Consider the following 15,375-nt stretch of genomic DNA (forward strand, 5'->3'; position numbering starts at 1 on the left):
ATGCAGGAGTCCCGAGGTATGATGGCCGAGGAGCCCACCTACCCACCGCCGGGTAATAGAAAGCCTTAGGAGAGAAGTTTATGAATGTAGTGATTGGCATAATCGGCTTCTAGCAATATTCATCACCCATCTGCCACTGGGACCCCCCACCGATCCGGACTATGAGGCTCGGCAGATTAGAGGGGAGGTTAAGGATCTGTACCACCGCTCCACTCATTATCGATGGCACCAATAAGACAGCCAAGCCCTGGCAGAGCCAAAGACAATGAAAGGAGAGGTGGCGCACGTTGCTCTATTTTCGGGATCAGTCAGTGTTCCAGCTGTGGATAGATGCGACAACCCCTTTAATAGGGCAGGTCACAGTATAGGTATCGCAGGACGCTGCTCCTACCTGCCGGCTTCCCTGGCGCCTCTTCTGATTTGAGGTCTGTCGTGATATCATTAATGTATTGCAATGGCGGCGACATACTAATAGAAGAGGAGACAGGGATGCCAGCAGGTAGGAGGGTTTTAGGATGGCTATGGTACGGGGCCACGTTGGTCATCTAGAATCTTACAAATCATTTTTCCATGATCTTTGAACCATCACCAATCTCATGTCCCCCACCTGAGTGGTCTCAAATGATCATTACTGCTTCACTCATTGCCTATGGGACTGACAAATAGCCAAACCGTGTTCTGATGTCTCCATCAGACACGCAGAGACACAGTACCCTCGGGATCATGGGAACGATGGGGGGTCCCAGCGAATATACATTTCGTTCCTCTCCTGTGGGCTTATAGAAATCCCATTCAGGTGAAAAGTTCAGATTTTAGTCGCCATTTGCAAAATTGTATATTACTAGGAGTTAGATGGCAATTTAAAGAGAAAACTACATACATTAGGTCTCTAAGACCTGATGAGGCTAGTGTACTTACTTGAAAAAAATCCCATTTCAGAAGGGTTGTATAACTTTTTTTTTTTTTTTTCAAAGATTCCCTTCTTGGCTGGACTAATCTAAATCGTGCCCCTTTATTCCCACAAATTATAACAAGATTTCCTATCCTACCGATATGCCATAATGTAGTAATCTGGCCGGTTACACAGTGGATTTGCAGGCACAAAAATCCACCCTGTTATACTGTGGATGAGATTTTATCAGCTGTTGAAATTGACCCGCTGTGCGGATTTTGCATCCCCCCGCGTGCCAAGTTCTGCTGTGGACTGTCACAGTGGACTTGACCCTTTGCAATGCAAAGTGACACATCCAGGTGGATTTTTTTGTGGGAAGGAGAGATCCACACAGCAAAATTGATGTGTGTGATCGTGACCTAAATAAAGGAAAACCTTAACCCGATTGTTTGCTTTGGGCAACACCTGCACCTTTACTTTCCTAATGCAGAACTGTACAGTCTTACACATTTATATAAAGGTCTGTTCAGATATTGAGAAGAGGGAAGGTAAGCAATTCACATGCGGGTTCAGTCATATTCTGCACATCAGTGACTAATGATGAAAAAGAACCAAAATGGGAAATAAAAATACAAAATAGAAAATATACAGATATCTTCCCACCCATAAGTACACATGGATCTGTAATATATCAATATATAAAGGGTCATTCCCCTCGCAGTAAGTGATGGCAAACTGATAGGATAAGCCAGGACTAAAAGGACCAATAAGGTCTTAACTATGGGATCTAGTGTTCCCGAGAATGAAGGGACCCCCTTAAGTTTCTTTCTCTGCAGTCCCATGCTCAGCACTTTTGCTGGGAAGACCACTGAGCAGAAATAAAAAAAAAAGCTGTGAAATAGACCCCCTTTCTTTTAGGAATCAAAGGAAATCCCGTAAATAGGACCCCAAGCAATCATTAAGTACTGGCATATCCTAGCAATTTTCCATCACTTTATAGGGGTTATACATGAGCAGATACATTTGCAGGACCGCCGGATGGGACCCCTCAGTCTCTTCCTAGCTGCTGGAATCTCTAGCGTCTCTTCTGATTTATAGGCCAGGCGCGATATCGCAACAAACGCGTGACATGGTGTCAGGTCTACTAATCAGAGAGGGCGCTGGGGACTGCAGGAGGTAGGAAGAGCTTTGCATGGCCACAGAATACTCATCTTAACTGAATAAAATCAGCTTTAACTCCATCAGCTCGCTCTAATGAGAACATAAATCAGCACTGCCTCTCTGCTGCCGCTCCTGGTCTTTGTGGACAAGCTGCAGCTTTGGCGTTACTACAACAATGGGCTCAGCAGAGATGCTGATGTAGCTGATATGAGACTGCACAGCAGAGTCCAGTGATTGGCTGCAGCGGTGGTCACAGGAGCTGTAGTTATGACGTCAATGCTGCAGCTTGTCAACAAAGACCAGGATCGGTGGCAGAAAGGCGTCGCTGGTGGGTTTTGAAAACCTGGAACTATAATATGTCGACCTTACTGTGCTACCATTACAATATGGGGAATCCACACAATGGAAATGTTTAAGGCTCCTAGTGAAGAATATAACAGCGGATGTAGGTCATATAGATCGGCCATATTATGCCTTTTGTAAAACTACAACTCCCAATGTGTTCTGGCAGCGCAGAATGGCAAAAAAAGAAAAAAAAAACGAATGCCTTGACACCCCAACATCATATTACTGGATATACCGGATCAAGTCAGAATTGCACTACTATTACTATTCCTGTGGCCGAGTGACCTGCATAGAGATCATGGGCTACTAAGATGGTCATACAACACTAGTGTGCAACGCCTGCCCACGAGAAAAATAAACTCTGCGGGTTCTAGCAAAATAAAAATCCCTCTGGGAAATGTTTTCTCCCCTCTACAGAAATCTACAACCATGAAGGGTTCACAGACTATAAAAGGGGCTGTGCAGGATGAGGCAAACAGGACTGCATCCTTAAAAAGAAAAAAACAAAAAACAGTACCTACAGGTTGTGTCTAAAATAAAAGATAGCAAATGAGCCTCATTCACTTTAATGAAGCTAAAGTGCAATACTGGACACAACCTGTGGACAAAAGTGGTGCTTTTTAAGGAAGGAAGCAGCCCCTTTATCAGACTTTTACTAAAGCCAATAAAAATAGCGTCATTCGGAGTATCAGCTTAAAAAAAAAATGTGTCACCTTTATAGGATATGGACGCCTTTGTGGACATATAAATATTTTTTTTATTATTTTTTTTTTTTTACTTAGATGCATGTTTGCTGGTCTAAAAATTATTTCTGCATCATTTTTCATTACTAGACTGCTTGTTATCTGCACATTTATTGCTACAAAAAGAGAGATGACAAATTAAATTAACTTTTTTTCTGCGTTTTTTTTTTTTGGGTCAGAAAATCTGCTGGGTTTAAAACGTCAAGCAAAGGAGATTTGATTCCATTAGAACTTGTGCCCATTGTGCATTTTTTTAGGGGTTTTTTCTTTTAACTATAGACTTCTATGGAGAGATTAAAAAATGTAATTGCATTTTTTTGTGGTGCAGACACCTGCAGAAGAACCGTGGAGTAAATAAGGCAGCATTTTTGAATATGGGAACACTGACTTAAATGAGAATTTGACAGTGAAATCATTCTGGCAAGGAATTTGTAAGTTTCTGACACGGTCAGTATTTGGTCAGTCTTTTACATTAGTATTTGTAAGCCACAATCAGGAGCGGAAAAGTATAATAAAAACACGTCACCACTTCTGTATTTTTCTTGTCTTACAAATACTGATGTAAAATACTGAGCGTGTGAACGTGGCCTTTTTCGGAGTTCCTCTGCACTAATTTAGGGCTGGGGCTATTCGGTGACTTTAGCCATGACGTAGCTGCCATCTTTGGTCATACGACCTGTGTCGAGGCCAAAGTCACCTTGTAGCCCCAACTATAGGACCACAAACCTGTCATTTTTGATATGAGCTGAGATGAGCTCAGAAAAAGATGATAAAACTCACCATCAGAGTGCGTTCACTGATAGGATTCTCAGGTTACTCATTCTGCAGTTAACAAAAGTGCAGGGAAACAAAGCTAAACCTTTAGGCTATGTTCCAACGATGCAGAAATGAAACGGAAAATTTCAGCTTCATTTCTACATGTCCTTGCCCGGAAAAACGCGTGCGGAATTTGACGCGCGTTTTGCACATGCAGAATTGCCTTGAGTTTTCTAATGCATTGTAGATGGCAATTCCGCATGCGTAAACGCACAAATAATGGACATCCAGCGGATTTTTCCGCACATCAAAAATGCTGCGGAAAATTCCGCAGCATGGGCATTGAAATTGCGGATTTACATTGGGGACGGATTACCAAGCGCTTCCGCTGCAAAAATTCCGCAGCAAAAACGCATCGTAGGCACGGACCCTTAATAACACCCAATTGCAAAAATGATTTTTAGCCTTAAGTCCATGCATTTAACCCTAACCTGACATCAGTTTCATGCTGCCTGAACTATGGGGTGCAGGAAACTGAACCCGGCTCAGTAATTTTAGACAGGCATCTTTTTTTTTTCTGTAACACTGCAGCATTTCAGAGTAAAATATTCCTGACTGCCAAACTCAGTCCGGGCAGCGTCAATCTGATGACAGGTTGCCTTTAAAGAGGTTGTCTGGGCAAAGTTTTCTCAGGAAAGAGGATATGTAAAAAGATAAAGTCAGCCCTACTTACCAACCAGCACCAACCAGGATCCAGCGGAGGCCGAACAACGTCGCCGTTCCACCAGAATGATGCGACCTGCGATTGGCTGCAGCAGTCATGGTCACTCGAGGAACACGTCATCGGATGTCAGAGTGGTCCTGTGACTGGTGGAACAATGACATCCCCATTTCCTGTCACACATAGACCGCGGAGCAGCCCGCACTGGATCCTGGTGGGCTAGTATGGCTGTGTTTATATTTTACACTTTTTTTTTTGCCAGAACAACCCCTTTAAGTAACAAAAAAAAAACCTCAAAAGGTGGATAACCCCTTTAAGAAAAAAAAAAGTCTCAAAAAGCAGACAACCCCTTTAACAAAAAAAAGCCTCAAAAGGTGGACAACCCCTTTAAGGAGGACCTTGCTCATGTAATTTCCTAGTATAAGTCTTAAAACTTAAATAAAACGTGAACAAAAAAAGCAATAGTAACAAATTAACAGTAATTAATACGCATAACCCTCCTGATTGACAGGTGATAGCCCCGCCCCTTTGTACATTTGATGGCTGCTATGTAATAAGGTGTTTTGTGTTCCTGCTTTCAAACCTGTCCATGTCCTAACACCTCCCCTGTGCCAGCACTAACTTGTCAGACAGCTCTTCTATCCGCCTTCTTTTCTTCTCCCTAAAAAGAGAGAGAGAGAATAAAAGAAGGGTTCGAGGTGCGCCCTCCTGGCCTGTGACACAAAGGGGAGACGGTGGAGGAGAGGAGGGACACGGGGACCCTGACTGCTGACACAGATACTCACGGCTCTACAGCATCCGCCATATTTGTCTCAGCCTCTCTCTTCCCACAATGCACCGGCGCCCTGGAGGCGTGGTCAGCGTGGACTGGCCATAAAGACCAAAGGTGTTTTTTTTTTTTTTTTTCTTTCAATAACTTTATTGCTACCGTGACAAAGAACATTAGTAGAGCCACAGCAGGTGGACGGATATGGAGGCTCCTGTCGCCTAGCAACCTGCTGGTTAGAAGCTTCAGCGCAGCCTGCGAGTTGCTAGGAGTCAGTCATGTAGTGTGTTCAGTGCAGAGCAGGCTGCAATGGAGTTATTAGAAAGGGCTAAATATTAACCCCTTCCCACCAACATCACCGCCATTTTTCATTTTCATGCTTCCGGGGGTTGTTTCCTCCCACTTCTTCCAATAGCCATAACTATTTTTTTTCAAAATGGCGTTAAAAAAATGGCTTGATTGATTTTTTTTTCTCCATTTAAGCCATAAAAAACATTAAAAATATAACGCTGGGGCCATGTTCACATGTAGCATAAATGCCGCATTTTTTCTGCAGGCGTCCGCCCCTCACTAGGCAATAATCTTTTTTCAGCATGAAAAACGCAGATGTTGGCAGGAAAAACACTTCGCACGTGCGTTTTCATACTTTTTTTACGCGTTTTTTGTTGAGTTTTTAGGCATTCATTTTAGATGGGGAAAAATGCTGCAAAAAATATTGAAAAATGCATCGATGGCTTAAAAACACAAGGAAAAAATTATACTGGGACTGTAAAACTCCCCTATATTAGTGCCGGTCACAGTGCCCCCTATATTAGTGCCGGTCACAGTGCCCCCTATATTAGTGCCGGTCACAGCACCCCCTATATTAGTGCCGGTCACAGTGCCCCCTATATTAGTGCCAATCACAACACCCCCTATATTAGTGCCGGTCACAATGCCCCCCCTATATTAGTGCCGGTCACAGTGCCCCCTATATTAGTGCCGGTCACAGTGCCCCCTATATTAGTGCCAATCACAACACCCCCTATATTAGTGCCGGTCACAATGCCCCCCCTATATTAGTGCCGGTCACAGTGCCCCCTATATTAGTGCCAATCACAACGCCCCCTATATTAGTGCCGGTCACAATGCCCCCCCTATATTAGTGCCGGTCACAGTGCCCCCTATATTAGTGCCGGTCACAGTGCCCCCTATATTAGTGCCAATCACAACACCCCCTATATTAGTGCCGGTCACAATGCCCCCCCTATATTAGTGCCAGTCACAGTGCCCCCTATATTAGTGCCAATCACAACGCCCCCTATATTAGTGCCGGTCACAATGCCCCCCCTATATTAGTGCCGGTCACAATGCCGCCCCTATATTAGTGCCGGTCACAGTGCCCCCTATATTAGTGCCGGTCACAGTGCCCCCTATATTAGTGCCAATCACAATGCCCCCATATATTAGTGCCAGTCACAGTGCCCCCCTATATTAGTGCCGGTCACAGTGCCCCCTATATTAGTGTCGGTCACAGTGCCCCCTATATTAGTGCCAGTCACAGTGCCCCCCTACATTAGTGCCGGTCACAGTGCCCCCTATATTAGTGTCGGTCACAGTGCCCCCTATATTAGTGCCGGTCACAGTGCCCCCTATATTAGTGCCGGTCACAGTGCCCCCTATATTAGTGTCGGTCACAGTGCCCCCTATATTAGTGCCAATCACAATGCCCCCCTATATTAGTGCCAGTCACAGTGCCCCCCTATATTAGTGCTGGTCACAGTGCCCCCTATATTAGTGTCGGTCACAGTGCCCCCTATATTAGTGCCGGTCACAGTGCCCCCCTACATTAGTGCCGGTCACAGTGCCCCCTATATTAGTGTCGGTCACAGTGCCCCCTATATTAGTGCCGGTCACAGTGCCCCCTATATTAGTGTCGGTCACAGTGCCCCCTATATTAGTGCCGGTCACAGTGCCCCCTATATTAGTGTCGGTCACAGTGCGCCCTATATTAGTGCCGGTCACAATGCCCCCCTATATTAGTGCCGGTCACAGTGCCCCCCTATATGAGTGCCGGTCACAATGCCCCCCTATATTAGTGCCGATCACAGTGCCCCCCTATATTAGTGCCGGTCACAGTGCCCCCTATATTAGTGCTGGTCACAGTGCCCCCTATATTAGTGCCGGTCACAGTGCCCCCTATAGTAGTGCCGGTCACAGCGCCCCCTATAGTAGTGCCGGTCACAATGCCCCCTATATTAGTGCCGGTCACAGCGCCCCCTATATTAGTGCCGGTCACAATGCCCCCCCTATATTAGTGCCGATCACAGTGCCCCCTATATTAGTGCCGGTCACAGTGCCCCCTATAGTAGTGCCGGTCACAGAGCCTCCTAGAGTAGTGCCGGTCACAACGCCCCCTATATTAGTGCCGGTCGCAGCGCCCCCTACATTAGTGCCGGTCACAACGCCCCTTATAGTAGTGCCGATCGCAGCGCCCCCTATATTAGTGCCGGTCACAACGCCCCCTATATTAGTGCCGGTCACAGCGCCCCCTATTTTAGTGCCGGTCACAATGCCCCCCTATATTAGTGCCGGTCACAGTGCCCCCCTATATGAGTGCCGGTCACAATGCCCCCCTATATTAGTGCCGATCACAGTGCCCCCCTATATTAGTGCCGGTCACAGTGCCCCCTATATTAGTGCTGGTCACAGTGCCCCCTATATTAGTGCCGGTCACAGTGCCCCCTATAGTAGTGCCGGTCACAGCGCCCCCTATAGTAGTGCCGGTCACAATGCCCCCTATATTAGTGCCGGTCACAGCGCCCCCTATATTAGTGCCGGTCACAATGCCCCCCCTATATTAGTGCCGATCACAGTGCCCCCTATATTAGTGCCGGTCACAGTGCCCCCTATAGTAGTGCCGGTCACAGAGCCTCCTAGAGTAGTGCCGGTCACAACGCCCCCTATATTAGTGCCGGTCGCAGCGCCCCCTACATTAGTGCCGGTCACAACGCCCCTTATAGTAGTGCCGATCGCAGCGCCCCCTATATTAGTGCCGGTCACAACGCCCCCTATATTAGTGCCGGTCACAGCGCCCCCTATTTTAGTGCCGGTCACAATGCCCCCCTATATTAGTGCCGGTCACAGTGCCCTCTATATTAGTGCCGGTCACAGTGCCCCCTATATTAGTGCCGGTCACAGCGCCCCCTATATTAGTGCCGGTCACAGCGCCCTCTATATTAGTGCCGGTCACAGTGCCCCCTATTTTACTGCCGGTCACAGAGCCCCCTAGAGTAGTGCCGGTCACAACGCCCCCTATATTAGTGCCGGTCAAAGCGTCTCCAATATTAGTGCCGGTCAAAGCGTCTCCAATATTTGTGCCGGTCACAGTGCCTCCCTATAGTAGTGCCGGTCACAGTGCCCCCCCTATAGTAGTGCCGGTCACAGTGCCCCCCTATAGTAGTGCCGGTCACAGTGCCGGTCACAGTGCCCCCCTATAGTAGTGCCGGTCACAGTGCCCCCTATAGTAGTGCCGGTCACAGTGCCCCCTATAGTAGCGCCGGTCACAGTGCCCCCCTACATTAGTGCCGGTCACAGTGCCCCCCTATATTAGTGCCGGTCACAGTGCCCCCTATATTAGTGCCGGTCACAGTGCCCTCTATAGTAGTGCCGGTCACAGTGCCCCCCTATATTAGTGCCAGTCACAGTGCCCCCCTATATTAGTGCGGGTCACAGTACTCCCTATATTAGTGCCGGTCACAGTGCATAGTAGTGCCGGTCACAGTACCCCCTATATTAGTGCGGGTCACAGTGCCCCCTATATTAGTGCCGGTCACAGTGCCCCCTATATTAGTGTCGGTCACAGTGCCCCCTATATTAGTGCCGGTCACAGTGCCCACTATATTAGTGTCGGTCACAGTGCGCCCTATATTAGTGGCGGTCACAATGCCCCCCTATATTAGTGCCGGTCACAGTGCCCCCCTATATTAGTGCCGGTCACAATGCCCCCCTATATTAGTGCCGATCACAGTGCCCCCCTATATTAGTGTCGGTCACAGTGCCCCCTATATTAGTGCTGGTCACAGTGCCCCCCTATATTAGTGCCGGTCACAGCGCCCCCTATATTAGTGCCGGTCACAGCGCCCCCTATATTTGTGCCGGTCACAGCGCCCCCTATAGTAGTGCCGATCACAGCGCCCCCTATATTAGTGCCGGTCACAGCGCCCCCTATATTAGTGCCGGTCACAATGCCCCCTATATTAGTGCCGGTCACAGTGCCCCCCCTATATTAGTGCCGGTCACAGTGCCCCCTATATTAGTGCCGGTCACAGTGCCCCCTATAGTAGTGTCGGTCACAGTGCCCCCTATATTAGTGCCGGTCACAGTGCCCCCTATATTAGTGTCGGTCACAGTGCGCCCTATATTAGTGGCGGTCACAATGCCCCCCTATATTAGTGCCGGTCACAGTGCCCCCTATATTAGTGCCGGTCACAGTGCCCCCTATAGTAGTGCCGGTCACAGTGCCCCCTATATTAGTGCCGGTCACAATGCCCCCTATATTAGTGCCGGTCACAGCGCCCCCTATATTAGTGCCGGTCACAGCGCCCCCCCTATATTAGTGCCGGTCACAATGCCCCCCCTATATTAGTGCCGGTCACAGTGCCCCCTATATTAGTGCCGGTCACAGTGCCCCCTATATTAGTGCCGGTCACAGTGCCCCCTAGAGTAGTGCCGGTCACAATGCCCCATATATTAGTGCCGGTCACAGCGCCCCCTACATTAGTGCCGGTCACAACGCCCCCTATAGTAGTGCCGGTCGCAGCGCCCCCTATATTAGTGCCGGTCACAACGCCCCCTATATTAGTGCCGGTCACAGCGCCCCCTATATTAGTGCCGGTCACAATGCCCCCCTATATTAGTGCCGGTCACAGCGCCCTCTATATTAGTGCCGGTCACAGCGCCCCCTATATTAGTGCCGGTCACAGCGCCCCCTATATTAGTGCCGGTCACAGCGCCCTCTATATTAGTGCCGGTCACAGCGCCCTCTATATTAGTGCCGGTCACAGCGCCCCCTATATTACTGCCGGTCACAGCGCCCCCTATATTAGTGCCGGTCACAGCGTCCCCTATATTAGTGCCGGTCACAGCGTCCCCTATATTAGTGCCGGTCACGGCGCCCCCTATATTAGTGCCGGTCACAGCGCCCCCCCTATATTAGTGCCGGTCACAATGCCCCCCCTATATTAGTGCCGGTCACAGTGCCCCCTATATTAGTGCCGGTCACAGTGCCACCTATATTAGTGCCGGTCACAGTGCCCCCTATAGTAGTGCCGGTCACAGTGCCCCCTAGAGTAGTGCCGGTCACAATGACCCCTATATTAGTGCCGGTCACAGCGCCCCCTACATTAGTGCCGGTCACAACGCCCCCTATAGTAGTGCCGGTCACAGTGCCCCCTAGAGTAGTGCCGGTCACAATGCCCCCTATATTAGTGCCGGTCACAGCGCCCCCTACATTAGTGCCGGTCACAGCGCCCCCTACATTAGTGCCGGTCACAACGCCCCCTATAGTAGTGCCGGTCGCAGCGCCCCCTATATTAGTGCCGGTCACAACGCCCCCTATATTAGTGCCGGTCACAGTGCCCCCTATATTAGTGCCGGTCACAATGCCCCCTATATTAGTGCCGGTCACAGCGCCCCCTATATTAGTGCCGGTCACAGCGCCCCCCCTATATTAGTGCCGGTCACAATGCCCCCCCTATATTAGTGCCGGTCACAGTGCCCCCTATATTAGTGCCGGTCACAGTGCCCCCTATATTAGTGCCGGTCACAGTGCCCCCTAGAGTAGTGCCGGTCACAATGCCCCATATATTAGTGCCGGTCACAGCGCCCCCTACATTAGTGCCGGTCACAACGCCCCCTATAGTAGTGCCGGTCGCAGCGCCCCCTATATTAGTGCCGGTCACAACGCCCCCTATATTAGTGCCGGTCACAGCGCCCCCTATATTAGTGCCGGTCACAATGCCCCCCTATATTAGTGCCGGTCACAGCGCCCTCTATATTAGTGCCGGTCACAGCGCCCCCTATATTAGTGCCGGTCACAGCGCCCCCTATATTAGTGCCGGTCACAGCGCCCTCTATATTAGTGCCGGTCACAGCGCCCCCTATATTAGTGCCGGTCACAGCGCCCCCTATATTACTGCCGGTCACAGCGCCCCCTATATTAGTGCCGGTCACAGCGTCCCCTATATTAGTGCCGGTCACAGCGTCCCCTATATTAGTGCCGGTCACGGCGCCCCCTATATTAGTGCCGGTCACAGCGCCCCCCCTATATTAGTGCCGGTCACAATGCCCCCCCTATATTAGTGCCGGTCACAGTGCCCCCTATATTAGTGCCGGTCACAGTGCCACCTATATTAGTGCCGGTCACAGTGCCCCCTATAGTAGTGCCGGTCACAGTGCCCCCTAGAGTAGTGCCGGTCACAATGACCCCTATATTAGTGCCGGTCACAGCGCCCCCTACATTAGTGCCGGTCACAACGCCCCCTATAGTAGTGCCGGTCACAGTGCCCCCTAGAGTAGTGCCGGTCACAATGCCCCCTATATTAGTGCCGGTCACAGCGCCCCCTATATTAGTGCCGGTCACAGCGCCCCCTATATTTGTGCCGGTCACAGCGCCCCCTATAGTAGTGCCGATCACAGCGCCCCCTATATTAGTGCCGGTCACAGCGCCCCCTATATTAGTGCCGGTCACAATGCCCCCTATATTAGTGCCGGTCACAGTGCCCCCCCTATATTAGTGCCGGTCACAGTGCCCCCTATATTAGTGCCGGTCACAGTGCCCCCTATAGTAGTGTCGGTCACAGTGCCCCCTATATTAGTGCCGGTCACAGTGCCCCCTATATTAGTGTCGGTCACAGTGCGCCCTATATTAGTGGCGGTCACAATGCCCCCCTATATTAGTGCCGGTCACAGTGCCCCCTATATTAGTGCCGGTCACAGTGCCCCCTATAGTAGTGCCGGTCACAGTGCCCCCTATATTAGTGCCGGTCACAATGCCCCCTATATTAGTGCCGGTCACAGCGCCCCCTATATTAGTGCCGGTCACAGCGCCCCCCCTATATTAGTGCCGGTCACAATGCCCCCCCTATATTAGTGCCGGTCACAGTGCCCCCTATATTAGTGCCGGTCACAGTGCCCCCTATATTAGTGCCGGTCACAGTGCCCCCTAGAGTAGTGCCGGTCACAATGCCCCATATATTAGTGCCGGTCACAGCGCCCCCTACATTAGTGCCGGTCACAACGCCCCCTATAGTAGTGCCGGTCGCAGCGCCCCCTATATTAGTGCCGGTCACAACGCCCCCTATATTAGTGCCGGTCACAGCGCCCCCTATATTAGTGCCGGTCACAATGCCCCCCTATATTAGTGCCGGTCACAGCGCCCTCTATATTAGTGCCGGTCACAGCGCCCCCTATATTAGTGCCGGTCACAGCGCCCCCTATATTAGTGCCGGTCACAGCGCCCTCTATATTAGTGCCGGTCACAGCGCCCCCTATATTAGTGCCGGTCACAGCGCCCCCTATATTACTGCCGGTCACAGCGCCCCCTATATTAGTGCCGGTCACAGCGTCCCCTATATTAGTGCCGGTCACAGCGTCCCCTATATTAGTGCCGGTCACGGCGCCCCCTATATTAGTGCCGGTCACAGCGCCCCCCCTATATTAGTGCCGGTCACAATGCCCCCCCTATATTAGTGCCGGTCACAGTGCCCCCTATATTAGTGCCGGTCACAGTGCCACCTATATTAGTGCCGGTCACAGTGCCCCCTATAGTAGTGCCGGTCACAGTGCCCCCTAGAGTAGTGCCGGTCACAATGACCCCTATATTAGTGCCGGTCACAGCGCCCCCTACATTAGTGCCGGTCACAACGCCCCCTATAGTAGTGCCGGTCACAGTGCCCCCTAGAGTAGTGCCGGTCACAATGCCCCCTATATTAGTGCCGGTCACAGCGCCCCCTACATTAGTGCCGGTCACAGCGCCCCCTACATTAGTGCCGGTCACAACGCCCCCTATAGTAGTGCCGGTCGCAGCGCCCCCTATATTAGTGCCGGTCACAACGCCCCCTATATTAGTGCCGGTCACAGTGCCCCCTATATTAGTGCCGGTCACAATGCCCCCTATATTAGTGCCGGTCACAGCGCCCCCTATATTAGTGCCGGTCACAGCGCCCCCCCTATATTAGTGCCGGTCACAATGCCCCCCCTATATTAGTGCCGGTCATAGTGCCCCCTATATTAGTGCCGGTCACAGTGCCCCCTATATTAGTGCCGGTCACAGTGCCCCCTAGAGTAGTGCCGGTCACAATGCCCCATATATTAGTGCCGGTCACAGCGCCCCCTACATTAGTGCCGGTCACAACGCCCCCTATAGTAGTGCCGGTCGCAGCGCCCCCTATATTAGTGCCGGTCACAACGCCCCCTATATTAGTGCCGGTCACAGCGCCCCCTATATTAGTGCCGGTCACAATGCCCCCCTATATTAGTGCCGGTCACAGCGCCCTCTATATTAGTGCCGGTCACAGCGCCCCCTATATTAGTGCCGGTCACAGCGCCCCCTATATTAGTGCCGGTCACAGCGCCCTCTATATTAGTGCCGGTCACAGCGCCCCCTATATTAGTGCCGGTCACAGCGCCCCCTATATTACTGCCGGTCACAGCGCCCCCTATATTAGTGCCGGTCACAGCGTCCACTATATTAGTGCCGGTCACAGCGTCCCCTATATTAGTGCCGGTCACGGCGCCCCCTATATTAGTGCCGGTCACAGCGCCCCCCCTATATTAGTGCCGGTCACAATGCCCCCCCTATATTAGTGCCGGTCACAGTGCCCCCTATATTAGTGCCGGTCACAGTGCCACCTATATTAGTGCCGGTCACAGTGCCCCCTATAGTAGTGCCGGTCACAGTGCCCCCTAGAGTAGTGCCGGTCACAATGACCCCTATATTAGTGCCGGTCACAGCGCCCCCTACATTAGTGCCGGTCACAACGCCCCCTATAGTAGTGCCGGTCACAGTGCCCCCTAGAGTAGTGCCGGTCACAATGCCCCCTATATTAGTGCCGGTCACAGCGCCCCCTACATTAGTGCCGGTCACAGCGCCCCCTACATTAGTGCCGGTCACAACGCCCCCTATAGTAGTGCCGGTCGCAGCGCCCCCTATATTAGTGCCGGTCACAACGCCCCCTATATTAGTGCCGGTCACAGTGCCCCCTAGAGTAGTGCCGGTCACAATGCCCCCTATATTAGTGCCGGTCACAGCGCCCCCTACATTAGTGCCGGTCACAACGCCCCCTATAGTAGTGCCGGTCGCAGCGCCCCCTATATTAGTGCCGGTCACAGCGCCCCCTACATTAGTGCCGGTCACAACGCCCCCTATAGTAGTGCCGGTCACAGTGCCCCCTAGAGTAGTGCCGGTCACAACGCCCCCTATAGTAGTGCCGGTCGCAGCGCCCCCTATATTAGTGCCGGTCACAACGCCCCCTATATTAGTGCCGGTCACAATGCCCCCCTATATTAGTGCCGGTCACAGCGCCCTCTATATTAGTGCCGGTCACAGCGCCCCCTATATTAGTGCCGGTCACAGCGCCCCCTATATTAGTGCCGGTCACAGCGCCCTCTATATTAGTGCCGGTCACAGCGCCCCCTATATTAGTGCCGGTCACAGCGCCCCCTATATTACTGCCGGTCACAGCGCCCCCTATATTAGTGCCGGTCACAGCGTCCCCTATATTAGTGCCGGTCACAGTGTCCCCTATATTAGTGCCGGTCAAAGCGTCCCCTATATTAGTGCCGGTCAAAGCGTCTCCAATATTAGTGCCAGTCAAAGCGTCTCCAATATTTGTGCCGGTCACAGTGCCCCCCTATATTAGCGCCGGTCACAGCGCCCCCTATATTAGTGCCGGTCACAGTGCCCCCTATATTAGTGCCGGTCACAGTGCCCCCTATATTAGTGCCGGTC

At 51.2% G+C, this 15,375-nt stretch overlaps 1 protein-coding gene across 3 annotated transcripts in view; it reads right to left on the reverse strand.

Moving 5' to 3' along the window:
• The window catches only part of UBA3 (ubiquitin like modifier activating enzyme 3), a 29,273-nt gene extending 23,768 nt beyond the window's left edge, over window positions 1-5,505 (reverse strand). Inside the window, exons 1-2 of one of the 3 annotated variants that reach the window (XM_073644720.1) lie at window positions 5,404-5,505; window positions 5,241-5,279 (exon numbers count right to left, since the gene is read on the reverse strand). In XM_073644720.1, coding sequence (XP_073500821.1) covers window positions 5,241-5,279; window positions 5,404-5,423 — 59 coding nt within the window. In that variant the 5' untranslated portion in view covers window positions 5,424-5,505. Of the gene's footprint in view, window positions 1-5,201; window positions 5,280-5,403 lie in introns of all 3 variants that reach the window. The other 2 variants (XM_073644723.1, XM_073644722.1) reach the window with 2 other exon arrangements.
• Between the last annotated feature and the right edge of the window lie 9,870 nt (window positions 5,506-15,375).

Source organism: Phyllobates terribilis, unplaced genomic scaffold (assembly GCF_046119375.1).
Source record: "Phyllobates terribilis strain yellow unplaced genomic scaffold, ASM4611937v1 Scaffold_8__6_contigs__length_399053987, whole genome shotgun sequence".
Classification (NCBI taxonomy): Eukaryota; Metazoa; Chordata; class Amphibia; order Anura; family Dendrobatidae; genus Phyllobates; species Phyllobates terribilis.